This window comes from Camellia sinensis, chromosome 10 (assembly GCF_055761805.1).
Source record: "Camellia sinensis isolate YWXY chromosome 10, ASM5576180v1, whole genome shotgun sequence".
Taxonomy (NCBI): domain Eukaryota; kingdom Viridiplantae; phylum Streptophyta; class Magnoliopsida; order Ericales; family Theaceae; genus Camellia; species Camellia sinensis.
In genome coordinates, this window is record NC_138970.1 from 177,071,354 (window position 1) to 177,087,158 (window position 15,805).

Sequence of the window (15,805 nt, forward strand, 5' to 3'; positions counted from 1 at the left end):
CATAAATAATATATTGAATATTTAACAAACCATACAACATAAACCTTTCCAATTATTCAAATCCAAACAGTGTTGCCGATGAAAGACAACAAACCTTAATTTTTCTCATAATACCAAAAAATCTCATAATACCAAAAACCTCCCCCATTACTGATGAGTGCTATGATTTTATGTTTTTGACACTCATAATAGAGGCACCTCAAAATAAAATAGAGAGAATTACAATTTAATAGGTTTTTGAAAGAAAAAAAATTACACAGACATGAAAAAGTTTAAAATTTTAATTATTAATATTTATAAAGTTTACTACTGATAAATAATTTATTTTTTAAATCTAAACTGAATTTTTCCCAATAGAATAAGGAAAAAAGTTTGGGACTCCAATTTGGAGGCTCTATGACCCCCAAATGTGTGTAAATGGTCCATGTGTATTTTTGTTTTTTTTTTTCCCTCTCTTTCACACAGGATGATATGGGATTGTGGAGTTTTTGTGGGGTCTCATTGCTCAACCATTGCTCATAAAATATGAGGAATTTGGTGATAGACCCTCACTATTTAATTTGTTTTTCAAAATGACAAGAATTATATAGGTACTTTCAAAACCCCTTAATATTTTAAAACTTGTTTATTTTACTATATTACTCTCATATCTATCAGCTCTTTTATTAAGCTATCCTCATAGAGTATTTAAGAGTAAAATTTTACTTTGATTCAAAGTAAAATTTTACTCTGGTTAAAAATATGTTGATTTGCTTAACGATATAAAATTTTACTTTAAATCATAGTAAACTTTACTCTGATTCAGAATAAAATTTTACTCTGATTAAAAACATATTGATTTGCTTAACGATATAAAATTTTATTTTGAATCATAATAAATCGTAACCAATCATTCTAGGCATACAATGGTCTATGATTATCAGATCCACTTTCAAATCAAAATCAACTGAGCTCTTATCCTCATCTAGTCCTAAAAATTGCAAAGCTCTCCTTCCACTATCCACTGCTGTTACTGTAACAATTCAATTCAACAACATTTCCTTCACATATACATACATATGTGTATATATATATATATATAGAGAGAGAGAGAGAGAGAATTGATTTGTACCTTTGCGGGAGGTGATTTTGAGCAATCGTTCAATGACTTTTCGATCGACGAGGCTATCATCAACGACAAGAACATGAACTTCACGAGAATCGGAAGGCGATACATCGTCGTCGAAGCTTTCTCCGATCATCTCCAACGATCTCTTCCACCGCGAAACAGCATCGGTTCTGATCATCTCTCCAATCCAAATCTCTTAACCTTTACCCAAAAAAATTGATTGCAAATTGATTGAAAATCTGACACTGCCTGATTATATATGCAGAAGCTATCTGTGGATTAGAAAGGAAGAGAGTAAGGAGAGAGTGTGGAGAGAGTAGAATGATTTAGTTGAGGGTATAATAGTCTGATAAAATATTTAAATAATCATTTTTGTCCTTTATGCAAGACTTTATAATTATGAGGAGGTTTATAAAGTGTAATTTTTTTCTTAATCCTTTTAATAATAAAAAGAAGGTAAATGGGATTTATAGCTAAATTTCTCATAAAATAAAGGCTGCAGGACTCTCAACCCCTCCTCCCCTTTTTTTTTTTTTTCTTAATCAAGAGACTCATCTTTCCCCATCTCTCCCCTTTACATTCCACAACTCCACTGTCAAAACTCCACACAACCAGCATACCAAGCCTTCAAAGCTGGATGAATCACACAAAAATTACAAAATTAGTTAAATCCCCATCACAAACCCACCACCACATCCACCATCTCTTTTTTCTCTATCCATTAATATCACCATCTACAAACTCCATTCAGTGTCCAATCATGCAGCCATTAATAAATCAAACTTTAAATGAGAAGAAATTGCCAGCACGCACTACAGGAAAATGAGGATTTAACGGCGTTTAATTAACGATGTTTAATTAAACGTCACTTTTTTTTTATAATTAATGACGTTTTTTAAACGTCGCCTTTGTTGTTAGGCAAAACAGTACCGTTTTACAAATAGAAGACGTTTAAAAAACGCCTCCAAACCCTGTCTCTCTTTACACACTCTTCCCTGTCTCTCTTCACACCCTCTTCTATCTCTCTAAAATTTTATTTTGAAAACCCTATTTTGAGCACTACCGTCTCCTTCTCACTCACTCAAATCTCTCACTCACTTCTTGCTCTCTCTCTCTCTCTCACACACACAAATATCTCTCGATTCTTCAGTTCAGTTCAGTGATTCTTCTTCTTCAGTTCTGGTGATTCATCTCGGGATTGTGATTTCGAAGTTTGATTTTGAGCATAGATCCGTGATTCATCTCTGTGGATTTGGAACTCTTCGTTTTCTTCGATCAGAGGTTAGTTGCTCTCTCTTTCTCTCACTCAAATCTCTCTCGATTCTTCTTCAGTTCAGTGATTCTTCTTCGATTCTTCTTCCATTGATGAATAACTTTTGTTATGGTGAAGGAAAAAATGTAAGTGAAACATTAATTTATTGGTTTAAACATTAAAATATGCCCAATCTGGTCCTCCTCCTCGTCCTCCTCCTCCTCGTCCTCGTCCTCGTCGAGTTCAAACGAATGACCTCCTAAGAAGAGGATCCTCCGGCAACGTCCGTTTTCCGCTAAGAACTTCATTCGATGGTACGCACTCTCTTCCCTAAATCTCGGAGCATATTTTACAGCATCACCATTTTCAGTTGCTACCTAAGAGAGAACGGGTTTTCAAAGTCATAAAACTTATTTTTCTCTTCAAGGTCAATTAATGCTCAAGAAGATGTTTAAGAGAAATAAAATGCACAAATTACAGTAATGATGCCTGGAATGTACTCCAATTTTACAGTAATGATGCTTGGAATGTACTCCAATTTTAATACCTTTGTTGTGGTAATTTTTGAATATATATGAAATCTCATTGTTTTAGTTGTAGAATTGATTTACTGCTAAGAAACTGATCCATTGACAGGATAGGCATTAGTTGTGATCTGAGTTCTTATGATTTATTGTGTGTAATCTATTGAAATTCCACTTGTTGATAGTTAGTTACTTCTTGCTGCAGATTAAACTCTTCACAAATTCAGAAACTTGTCGGTTAATAGGTAAGGTTAAACTACTTATTGGTTGAGTACAATATGCTACTATTTGTCTGACAGATAAATGTTATTCTTTACTGGAATACACTGAGAAGCTTATTTCATTGGCTTATGTTGGCAAATTTTCTAGGTGAAGAGCATGCACTTGTCGTATCGAATCACAAAAGCAACATTGATTGGCTTGTTGGATGGCTTTTGGCTCAGGTGCTTGTCTGACATGCAGTTTTCTTTTATGCATGTGCATTCACAAGCAGAGACATGTATATAAATGCTTGTCTAACATGCAGTTTTCTTTTATACATGTGCATTCACAAGCACAGACAAGCATATGCACATTAGTTATGTTGGTAGACATATAGAGGCATACTCATGTTTGCAGATTAAACATATTTCTTTCGGCAAATGACAGTTTAAAATTTGCTATATTGTCTTATTTGGAATGCTTTTATTGTAATCTTTGCTTTATACTATGTTTCCACTTATAAAAAAAAAAGAAATTATGATTTTCACTGATTATTTGTCAAAATTCCTTATAACAGCGATCAGGTTGCCTTGGTAGTGCATTAGCTGTAATGAAGAAATCATCAAAATTCCTTCCGGTAAGAATCTGAACTTGACATGTTCTCTAAATGTGGTTGAGGTGAAGCATTTTAAGTTAATTAGTTAAATTCAGATCGTGCCAGTTCAGTTCTTGATGGAGTGGCCTTCTATCTCGAAAGTTCAATGCATGTTAATTCGTGAATTTGGTGAATTCAGTGAAGGTTTATTGTGATCTGTATTTAAAATACATGAAATTATAACAAGTTTGGACATTGCTCTATTGTCTCATCTCCTCTATTTATGATTTATTACTGTTTACATGTCATGTCCCTTACTCATTATCATTTGCCTTGTCTTTTGAACACCTCAATACCTTCAAAGATATATTCGGAAGGATAAAACTATATCCAACATATGCAGGTCATAGGTTGGTCTATGTGGTTTTCTGAGTATCTATTTCTTGAAAGAAGTTGGGCTAAGGATGAAAGAACTTTAAAGGTATGGGTGTACTTAATACATTTCTGAACAAATGCTATGTGTTTGTAGGTTTGTGATGCTCGCTTTCAAGGGGCCTTAATTGATCTTATTCAAATCTTGTGGGATTGAATCTGCAGTCAGGTCTTCAGCAGTTACAGGATTTTCCTCTGCCGTTTTGGTTGGCACTTTTTGTAGAAGGAACTCGCTTTACACAGGCAAAGCTTGAAGCAGCTCAGGAGTATGCAGCTTCAGCAGGGTTGCCTGTTCCTAGAAATGTTTTGATTCCTCGTACCAAGGTAATACTTTCATTTCACCTCTTTATAAGGTAGAAGGCTGCATTTTCCCCTGATGTAATTTCCTGGTTTCTCTTTGAATCCATTTTCTTCTGGCTAGTTTGTGAACAACTTCCTTCCCACTAAGTGTCTAAAATTTCTTCTGTAAATATCCACATGCGTTCCTGTTGATTGTGTGCAAAATTGTGCACTTCTGATTTTGGTTTGTGGCTAAATTTGGAGGCTTAAACCTTCTGAGCAAAGGGTTTTCCTATGTTATGGTTGGATTTCCATTTGTAGTACATAAAATATTGGAAATAAATTTTCAATAAAATTAAATTATAAAATGTGTACTCAAGATGAGGCTGTTATCAACTTTCCTTAGTTTTGCTACTACATGTTCCAATGTCCGTCTTTGTGTCTGATATTTTGCGTGTTATTGGGTTTGACGTGAAGAATCTATTTATATGCTTTCAGGGTTTTGTTTCAGCAGTAAGTGAGATGCATTCATTTGTCCCAGCCATTTATGAAGTGACTGTTGCTATTCCAAAAAGTTCACCTCCACCTACAATGCTTAGGCTCTTCAAGGGGAAGTCTTCTGTGGTAAGTATATGGTAGCAAGTTTTTAAAAGTGGCATTAAAAAAGTTTGGACATGTGGTAGCACTTGAATTTGGTTTTGAAACTTGTCGGTTTGTGTTGTGGTTTCTAAGTTAATTTTGAAATTGTTTCATGATGCGAGGTAAAATTTTGAACTTTATCAAGATCATTCAACTCAATGCTTTTTTCAAACCTGAAAGTCCACTTCTTGATATGTATATGTAAGCAACCAAGAAAATTGAAAGGAACCATGTACAAGTGAACGGGTTATCCCCCTCTTCTGGCACTTTCCTATTTATTTCAGCATATCAAATAAAATTAATATCAACATGTACACATTTCACTGGACATACTAATGGGTCTTTAATGCTCGATCAATTTTAACTGTGAAAAGTTGTATCATAGAAAGAAAGAGGTAGCCATCATCCCAAACATTGTGGGAATTCAATTTGAAGTAGTATCATATAATCCTGATCTTTTTTTTTTTCCATTTTTTGAAGTTTGAAAGACCATAGTGATAGCTGAATTTATGTGATTAGCAGCATAGCTTTAGCAAAATGGAATAAATCATTAGTTAAAGAAATTTGTCATGATATTAAGATGCGCGATTTATGTGTATAAATGTTAAAGATTCACTGTTGTATAGATGCATGTGCACCTCAAGCGGCATTTAATGAAGGATTTGCCTGAAACAGATGATGCTATCGCCCAATGGTGCAAAGATATGTTTGTGGCCAAGGTGCACACACTCTTCTTTCTTATTAATTTGTTGAGTTTTTTACTGGGTTTTTCAAGTTTATTTCCTCAGAAAAATATCTTAAGCTAGAGGATATGTGGAAACACGCGCATGCACATATGTACGTATAATTGTGTATATGACTTCTGTAATAGCTTTACACTGATTTATGACATCTTTACGAGTAATTCGTCTGGTTGCATATGGTGTGAATTCTTGTAATTTCTTCACAGCATGGTTTTGACTTTACCAGGATAAGTTATTAGACAAGCATATAGCTGACGACATTTTTAGTGAGCAAGAACAAGATATGGGTCGGCCCATAAAGTCTCTTATGGTAATATATCTGTTCTATTTTTCTATTTTGTTTGTAGAGAGAGAGAGAGAGAGAGGTTGCAAGTGTTGAGCCAACAATAATTACCAATGTGTGAATAACAGGTCGTTATCTCATGGGGATGTCTGCTCATTTTTGGGGCCGTAAAATTCTTCCAGTGGACTTCACTTCTATGCACATGGAAGGGTATGACATTCTTGGCAATTGGGTTGGCCATTGTTATGGTCCTTATGCAGATATTGATCCAATTCTCTCAGTTGGAGCGCTCAACTCCTGCCAAGGTCACTCCAGTGAAGCCCAAGAACGGAGGAGAGCCTTCAAGAACAGGACAAGATAAAAACAAGTAGGTCTCACAGCTTGTTTTTCAGACATCATAATTGTCTGGTTCATCTATAGCATTACATGATAATAGTACAAGTAATTTTTTTTTCTTTTCTCAAGTGGGGTGACATTGTGCTTAGTTTTTGTACCACCACATGGATTACTTTTGTATCATTCATTGATTGCCATTTCAGTTTAGGTTATATTTGAATACCTGAAATGTCTAGTAGTTTTCCTTCTTGTTCCTTCTCCCCTCTGTGGAGCATATACATAATTTAATTACAAAATCGGGTACAATTCTCTCACATGCAGTGGAACAATGCATTTAATGGGTCGCATCTCATGTGATGTCCAGTTCTGTGATCAGATTCAATGCACTTAGTAGTAAATCTTTTAGGCATTTTGGTCAATAGAAATTCTATGGTGACCAAAATTTATCATATGATGCATAATCATTATATTAATTTAGTAGGACTAGCTTTTTATTTATTTAAAACAGGACTAGATTTTTATTTGTTAATGTCTAACCGTTGTATTGATTTAATAGGACTTATTTTTTAACAAATGGGGTTAGTTTTTTTTGTTAGAATCTTTGTATCTCACTAAAAGGTCACAAGGAAATTAGTGATTTGAATATTTTCACATTTTCTCACACTTTGAGAGTTTTTTTTTGATATTAAGTGTTATGATTTGATTTTCATTATTATGATTATAATTGGATTTTATTGTATTATCAAATATATGAATAAAAGAAACAAAAAAAAAAAAAAGAAAGAAAGAATTTTTTTAGTTCAATAACAAAAAAGTAGCACAATTTTTTTTTTTTTAAAAAGGGCCATCACGGTGTTTCTAAAAACGTTGCTAAATAGTTGGGAAAAAGAGATACAACAGCGTTTTAAAAACGTCGCTAAATAGCATGGTGACGTCATGTTACAATTAGTAGAACTTTTAGTGAAAACGCCGCCTATAGTAATATAGCAACGTTTCTAAAGCGCCATTGAGTTATAGCGACGGCCGCATCTTCGGCGTTTGGTGTTAAACGTCACAAAAAGATTTGATGGCGTTTTTAAGACTTATAGCGGCGTTTTTTAAACGCCTCTAAAACCCTGATTTTCAACAGTGACGATTTCTTTCTTAAATTTAATTGGGTTTGCACCAATAAATAAAAGGAAAAAAAAAAATCAGTTTGGTTGTTGCTCTCTCTCTAATCTCCCCTCTGTACCATTTTTCCAACTAAACCCCAGTCGGGCAGCCCTCACCGTTTGCTATATTGTGCAGACTTTGCTTTTCGGAGTACTGAGTTCTTCCACGGAGCTCTACCCTACTCCATATTGTGAAATCACCCTCACACAGATAGCCTTCCCCAACCCCTCATATTTACTATCTAAATGTATTGCTGCTAGTTAAGTGATACATCAAACAATTGAACAGCAAAAAAAAAAACATGTGAATCACGCACAACAGTCGCGGATGCCTCGACTTATTTATGAATTTTTCTAGCAAATTGTTGCTCCTAAATTAGATATCTTTTTTTGTTTAAAATCTTGTTAATTGCCTTGAACACCATGGCAATCAATTCAAACTGCAAAATCAGTCAACTAACAACTAACAAGCAATATTCATATATATATATTACCAAACCAAACCAAATCAAATCAAACCAAGTCTTAAGTCCCAACAAATAGAGTCGGCTACATGAATTCTTCTTCTCCATGCGGCCCTATCAAAGGCCATATTGTTAGTCAAATTAAGTAGATCCATATCTCTATTTACAACGCTAACCAATGTTAATCTAGGCCTATCCCGTCCCCTAACACTTCCATCTACCTTTACAGCATCGCATCTCTTCACTACTGCCTCTGTTGATCTCCGTTGAATATAACCAAACCTTCTCAATCGATTCTCTCTCAACTTATCTTCTATCAATGCTACTCCTACCTATTCCCGAATACACTCAATCCTAATTCTGTCTTGTCTAGTCTTCCCACACATCCACCTTAGTATTCTCATCTCAATCACACTCATCTTATCTACATGTTGTTTCTTGGTTGCCCAACACTCCGTCCCATACAACATTGTTGATCTAATAGCCGTTGTATAAAACTTACCTTTAGGTCTAGTGGGTATTCGTTTATCGCACAGTATCCCAGACGCACTTCTCCACTTACACCATCCCGCTTTAATCCTATGGGCCACATCCGCATCAATCTCCCCCGCTGTTGTGATAATCGATCATAAATAACGAAAATGTTCACTCTTAGGCAGTTCTTGGATCTCAATCTTCACTTCTCCTCTGCTTTCATTGTTACTGTTACTAAATTTACACTCCATATACTCTGTCTTAGTTCTGCTTATCCAGAATCCTTTAGATTCAAGAGTTTTTTTTCCATATCTCTAACTTTGTATTAACCCCTTCTCTAGTCTCATCCACTAGCACTATATCGTCTGTAAAAAGCATTCATTATGACACGTCATCTTAGATATTTCTCGTCAACTCATCCATAACTAAAGCAAAAAGATAAGGACTTAAAGATAGAATTTATTTACTTCAACATCTTTGTTTTGATTTTTTGTATCTTACTTGAAGTTATGAATTATTGTCTTTGTCACCTTCAACATTAGAAAACTGGTATCTGCTATTTGGTATTGTATACATATATGGCACTTGGGTTTTGATTGATCTGTGGCACTGTCTAGTATTGTATACATATATGTATATGTGTATATATGTGTTTGGAGAGGAGTCACTTTGAAAGGGTAAAAAGGGTATTTTAAAATTCTAACTGATGAGTTCATATAGTAAGGAGTTGAGTTGAGACTCACCATAGAGAAATTCAAACAATTAATCTAACATTGTCTGGGAGAAAAGTAAGCAGATAGAATATAAAATTTCACCAAACCAATTACACAAACAAATACATTTATATAGATAAATTATGCATACAACAAGCAACCAAATATTAGATAACTTTTCAACATGTAGAAGTTTCCCAGAAAACACGATTTGAACCCCTGTTGTTATCTGTTCCACAGTAGCTCTCATCTCATCGGATGCATATTGTCTTTATTCTCAATAGATAATGAATCTATCACACAAGCACTCCTTACCACCACACACCATATATCTATATATATATAAATTTATTACTTGAGAAGGTAGGTCTCAATATCTTGGCTCACAGCCATAACAGTGTCCATCAAACTATTTGGATCATCAATTTGCTCATTGAGCTTCTCATATTCAAGGGTCCAAGTCACCAATTTGTTTTGGCCTTTTGGTTCAACCTTAAGAATGAAGGCAAAGGTCTTGTACTCCTGCAAGAGGTCTCCTTCAACAACCTTGTATGTGGTTGACTTTTTTGCCACATCTAATTCTGTGATAATTTGCTTGCAAGTCTTGGGCTTTCCCTCTGTGGTATATCACATAACATAATAAAATCAAGATAAGCAGAAAAATAAAAAATAAAAAATAAAAAATTTGAAATCATATTCAGAAAATAAATAACAAAAACCAAAGAAAATTTGTAGTAGATAAAATTATAGTTAATAGTAATTTTTTTTTCTCTATTTGTTCGCCTATATAATTACTAAAATTATAAACTAAAAATTTTACTTTTTAATACGAAGAAAATATTACAAAAAATCGAGTTTGACTATATATCCAAAGTAATAATCTACAAGGCACTACTCCATAAATGAAAATATTGAAGTAAGAGCAACTCTAACAATGCGTTAAGTATTGTGTTATTGCTAAAATTTGACAACTGTATGTATCGTGTCAAATTTAACATCAAATTTACCATGATAGGAGTATCATGTCGAATTTTAGCATGATAATTTCTAACGTTTGAATTTTAAAATTTTACTATATTGCTCCACCAAAAAGTGGCATGCCATGTACTTTTTTATATATGCAAATTCAATAAAATAAATTAATACTTTTTAAAAAATATATTAGCCATAATATTAAAATAATTTAAATTCATAATTGAATTTAAAGGCATTCAACGATTATGTATTTTAATTAATTATATAAAGAAAGTTTGAATTAAACTAAAGAATTGATATTTTTATAAATATTAATTATTAGATTACAATTTTTTTTCTTAAGTCAAAGCTAAATTTAAAGACACAATAAATACATATAATTAGACACACACAATCGCATCCTATAATAGAAATTAAATTATACAATAATCATTGTAAAAAATAACAAATGCGCTACAAGAATGAATTTGTTAAAATATAGGAATTGGGCCACCACTGTGCTAAAAGAATTAGGGTCACTGGTAATGACTGTTATGCCTCAATTTGAGATACATTATGAGCTTATTTTTATGATCTGAACTGTTCATTTTGTAAGATTTGTTGAGTATTTCATGCTTACCAAAAATCATATTAATCAGATATCAATAACTATATGATCGATAACCAAAAAAATAAACAATAAGTTTTTCTTTTGAGAAATAGCATAAAAAATATGCAATTCGATCATATAATTATTGATATTCGATTAATATGATTTTTGGATACTGTAATATGCTAAAATATAATATTAACTACACTGAAATGGATTTAAATACCATGATCTGTTAGAAATGGTCTAAACGCATGTTAACTTTCACCCATGTTGCATGCATGTTAAATATAGGACTGATATTGCTCTATATATTATCAAAAGTCTATGAACTCAGACATATATACCAAGAAGGAATTGAACTAGAAAAGGGATGTGTCGTTGAGATTTATTCTTTATATAGTGAGGTCTACATATGAAATTAATCCCAACTATTAAATGTGTTTTCTAAGTATTTTTAGGATACTTTTCTGAGACTGTATATATATATATATATATATATTACCATGAGTGTATTTCCAAAAGATGACACAACCAGGAGTGCCCCATTGACCTTCAAGCAACTCAACGCTCTGTACATGATCAGGTGACATGTTGTGTATGTGATGTGGTCTGGCACTGAGCACCTCATGAAACACATCCCCATCAGACTTGATCTCCATTTGCCTCTCTATTTTGCCTTTTAGACCCATCTCTTTTCCTAGTAAAACAGCACACAAAAAGTATTAATTGAGGATGCAATTTGAAGGAAGTAGTGGTGAAGAAAAAACTTTGGCCCTCGACCCTTTTTATAGTATAAAAAAACAACATAAATTTAAGAAACCAAATAGTTCATTAATCAATTTTTTAAATTATCTCATTAATAATATTATCTAAAAGATCCTATTAAGTTTGTTTAAGGAACTGTTAGGCTCTGTTTGGATTGAGTAACAGAGTAATTTGGAGAGAGAAGAAAAAAAGGAAAATTTTCTTGATCCTAATCACTAGGGAAATGAGGAGAAATGAGAAGAAATTGATTTGTCTTTTTTGACTCACTCCAAAAATTGAGAGATTGGGAGAGAAAAGTGTACTTGAATGATTGAAAAAATAGAGTTGGACTCCTGTCCAGTCCGCAATTGAAATTGGAGGATATTGTTGGCCTATAATGGGCCTTACTTCAGGTCTATCTTGATAATTTAAACCATTCAATGTATAGAGCTCACATTTGTGTCAACAACAAATATGATTTTCAAATTAAACTGTTGACATAAATGCGATTTGATTAAGGGATTATTAATATCCGATCAATGTGATTTTTTTCTAGAATCATTGTACTCGATGGGCTTGTTTGATTCCACAAGACTAATAGTGAGGTATAAATAATCCTATCAAATTAGTGTGGTATTCACAATCCCAACCCTACCCCATTATTAATAATCCTACAAATTTGTTGGATTAATTATCCATTGGATTAATAATCCTAAAACAAATTGTCAAAACAAACATGACATAATTGGGCCCACGGATTAATAATCCCAATTCCATGCTCTAATCCTCTCAATCAAACATACCCGATAGGTCCTATACATTAAACAGTTTAAATCATTGAGATGGATCCCAATTTAATCCTACCATGAGCCAACAACACCTTCCAATCCAAAGCATAATTTTGTGTCTTCCATTTATTTTGAGCTATGGCACCCTTTTCCATTCTTGAGAGCTAAGGATAGTAGGCATTATAGCACCATTACTGTTAAATATCTAAAATTTTATGAGAGAAGAGAGATGTTGAATTTCAACTCTTCGTGCATGTGTCTACGTTGATATGCATTATTAATTAGTGTTGTTTGCACATATGCAAGCATATATTGCGAGTATCTCATTTTCTCTATTCCAATTCATCTCATTTAAAATAATTGATAAATCTCTTCTAACTCTAAGTCATATAGTAAAGTTGAGTTGAGACTTAAAATTTGACATCGTCTGAGAGAAAGTAAGCTGATAGAATAGAAAACTTCACCAAACCAATTACACAAACAAATATATTTATATAGATGCATTATGCTTGCAACAAGCAACCAAATATTATATTTTTTTTTTTACATGTAGAAGTTTTACTGACAATACGATTCAAATCCTGTCATTGTCTTCCATAATAGCTCTCATCTCATCGGATGCATATTGTCTTTATTCTCAATAGGCACACAAGCACTCCTTACCATCACACCATATATATAACTACAAATACATATATATATATATATATATAGATTACTTGAGATGGTAGGTCTCAATATCTTTGCACACAGCCATAACAGTGTCCATCATACTATTTGGATCATCAATTTGTTCATTGAGTTTCTCATACTCAAGGGTCCAAGTCACCAAGTTGTTTTGGCCTTTTGGTTCAACCTTAAGAATGAAGGTAAAGGTCTAGTACTCCTGCAAGAGGTCACCTTCAATAACCTTATATGTGGTTGACTTTTTCGCCGCATCTAATTCTGTGATAATTTGCTTGCAAGTCTTCGGCTTTCCATCTGTGGTATATCACATAATAACATCAAGAAGCAGAAAAATTTTAAAAAGAAAAAAAAAAAAAAAATTGATATCATATTCACAAAAAATAAAACCTTGTAGTAAGGTAAAATTATAGTTAATCACAATTTTTTCCTATTTGTTCGTCTACATAATTGTTAAAACTATATACTAAAATTTGCTTTTTAATGCGAAGAAATTATTACAACTCATAAATATAAAATCTAGTTTAATCTATGTATATCCAAAGTAATAATCTACCACACACTACTCCATAAATGGAAACGTTAAAGTAAAAGCAATTCCGATAGTATGTTATATATCAGTCTCGTTTGGAAAGTGGCTATTTTAGTAGGTTATTTTAATTTTTGGCTATTTTAAGTAGGCTAAAATTTTTGTGTTTGGGAAGATGATTGGATTTTTTTGTGGTTGGATGTGATGTTTGTGAGAGAAAAAGTGAAATGATTATGGGTTTGATGTGATATTTTGTCTTATTAGCTATTTTAGTCTATTTTATCTTTTTGTGATTTTTAACCTAAATTTGGCTATTTTTTTTCTTCCCAAACACCCCATCATGTTATTGCTAAATTTGATATCAGTCTGTTATATATCGTGTCAAATTTAACATAATGCTATATTCATGTCAAATTTAGCACGCTTAGGAACATCATATCAAATTTTAGCATGATGGATGTTTAATCATTGACTTTTAATTAATTAATGGACAAATTACAATGGTAGTCCTTGTACTTTAATTCTGGTATCATTTTAATCTATGTAATTTTAATTAGTTTGATTTTGACCTTAAATTTTTTATTTTTTCTCAATTTAGTCTAATTGATTACAATTTTTAGTATTTTTTATGAAAAATATGTACATAAGTGTCATGTGTAATATTTTTAAGAAAACAATTATAAACTTTTTTAGTTAGTTAACCTCAATCAATTTAGTGATAATTTTTCTTAAAAAACACTAACGATATTATCAATTGGACCAAATTGAAACAAAAATCTAAAATTAAAGATCAAAATTGAACCAATTGAAAGTGCAAGGACCAAAATGACACAAGCAGTAAAATATAAGGACCACGTGTATAATTTGCCCTTAATTAATTATTCAAGCCCTATTTGGGAATAAGTTATTTTAGTTGGTTATTTGAATTTTTGACTATTTTAGTCTAGTTGAAAAAGTTGTGTTTAGAATGATAATTGATTTTTTTTTTTTCAATTGATTTGATGGTTGTGAGAAAGAAATAAAATGATTATAGATTAAATATGACATTTTGTCTTGTTGGCTATTAGCTATTTTGTCTTTATTGACTATTTTAGCTAACTAACTTCTAGCCAAACAAGGCCTCAAATTAAACTAAAGAATTGATATTTTTATAAATATTGATTATTATAGTACATTTTTTATTTTATTTTTTGGTAATTGAAAGTTAAATTTAAAGGCACTGTGAATGCATATAATTAGGTACACACTATCTCATTGTACGATAAAAATTAAATTATATAATCATCAGGCTAAAATCAACATATAGGATTTGGGGTGGTTGCTATTGTGCAGTCCAATGGCCCATTTTGGGATCCATTTTAATAATTCGAACAGTTCACATTTTAGAATACATCAAGTAAAATATACCTGCAAAAAATCAATTTAATCGGATATCATTTACCCATTCATCTACTCACATTTGTATCTACAAAAACAAATAACAATTGTAATTTAAAGTATTAAAATGAATACGAATGTAAGTGGATGAAAAGGTAAACGATATCCAATTAATTTGATTTTTCACAGCTATGTTTTACTTAATATATTTTAAAATGTGAACTGTTCGGATTATCAAAAAGAGCCCAGAAATGGACCCATTTAGTTGCACAACAGTGACTGTTGTGCACCCCTACACAGCAGTCACCCTAAATCCGTCAAAATATGACATTTTAACACCGTAATATATTAAAATATGACTTCAACTAAATTGAAATGTCAGGATCTGCTGGAGATGTTCTAAACACATGCCAACTTTCACCCATATTACATGCTTGTTAAATATAGAAATGATATTGCTCAATATAATATCAGAAAGTCTATGGACGAGACATACATACAAGGAATTGAATCAAAAAAGGGGTGTGGTTGAGATTTATTCTTTGTAAAATGAAATTCACATATGAAATTAATTTCAATCATTAATTGTGTTTTTTAAGTATTTTTAAAATATTTTTAGAATGTAAAACCACTTTTATATATATATATATATATATATATTACAATGAGTGTATTTCCAGAGGATGACGCAACCAGGAGTGCCCCATTGACCTTCAAGCAACTCAACACTCTGTACATGATCAGGGGACATGTTGTATATGTGATGCGGTCTGGTACTGAGCACCTCATGAAACACATCCCCATCAGACTTAGTTTCCATTTGCCTCTCTACTTTGCGGGAGCCTCGATTTGCACACACCACTTCTCCTCTCCTCACACACTTAATGACATTTTTTTTATTACATTTTTATCCTAAAATAAA

General features: G+C 32.4%; 2 protein-coding genes and 1 pseudogene across 2 annotated transcripts; 1 reads left to right on the forward strand and 2 right to left on the reverse strand.

Moving 5' to 3' along the window:
* Positions 1-869: 869 nt before the first annotated feature.
* On the reverse strand, positions 870-1,286 carry LOC145800898 (two-component response regulator ARR3 pseudogene; annotated as a pseudogene).
* Positions 1,287-2,842: 1,556 nt separating this feature from the next.
* On the forward strand, positions 2,843-6,427 carry LOC145800899 (1-acyl-sn-glycerol-3-phosphate acyltransferase 2-like). The gene is made up of 9 exons (XM_082890651.1): positions 2,843-2,917; positions 3,184-3,327; positions 3,663-3,722; positions 4,084-4,161; positions 4,278-4,436; positions 4,890-5,015; positions 5,657-5,749; positions 6,000-6,083; positions 6,185-6,427. Exons 1-9 carry the CDS (start codon positions 2,843-2,845, stop codon positions 6,425-6,427), a joined length of 1,062 nt encoding a protein of 353 aa, XP_082746777.1.
* A 2,863-nt stretch (positions 6,428-9,290) lies between these two features.
* On the reverse strand, positions 9,291-11,518 carry LOC114265192 (kirola-like). The gene is made up of 2 exons (XM_082892891.1): positions 11,264-11,518; positions 9,291-9,811 (listed from the first exon to the last, which is right to left on the reverse strand). Exons 1-2 carry the CDS (start codon positions 11,448-11,450, stop codon positions 9,546-9,548), a joined length of 453 nt encoding a protein of 150 aa, XP_082749017.1. The 5' UTR covers positions 11,451-11,518; the 3' UTR covers positions 9,291-9,545.
* Between the last annotated feature and the right edge of the window lie 4,287 nt (positions 11,519-15,805).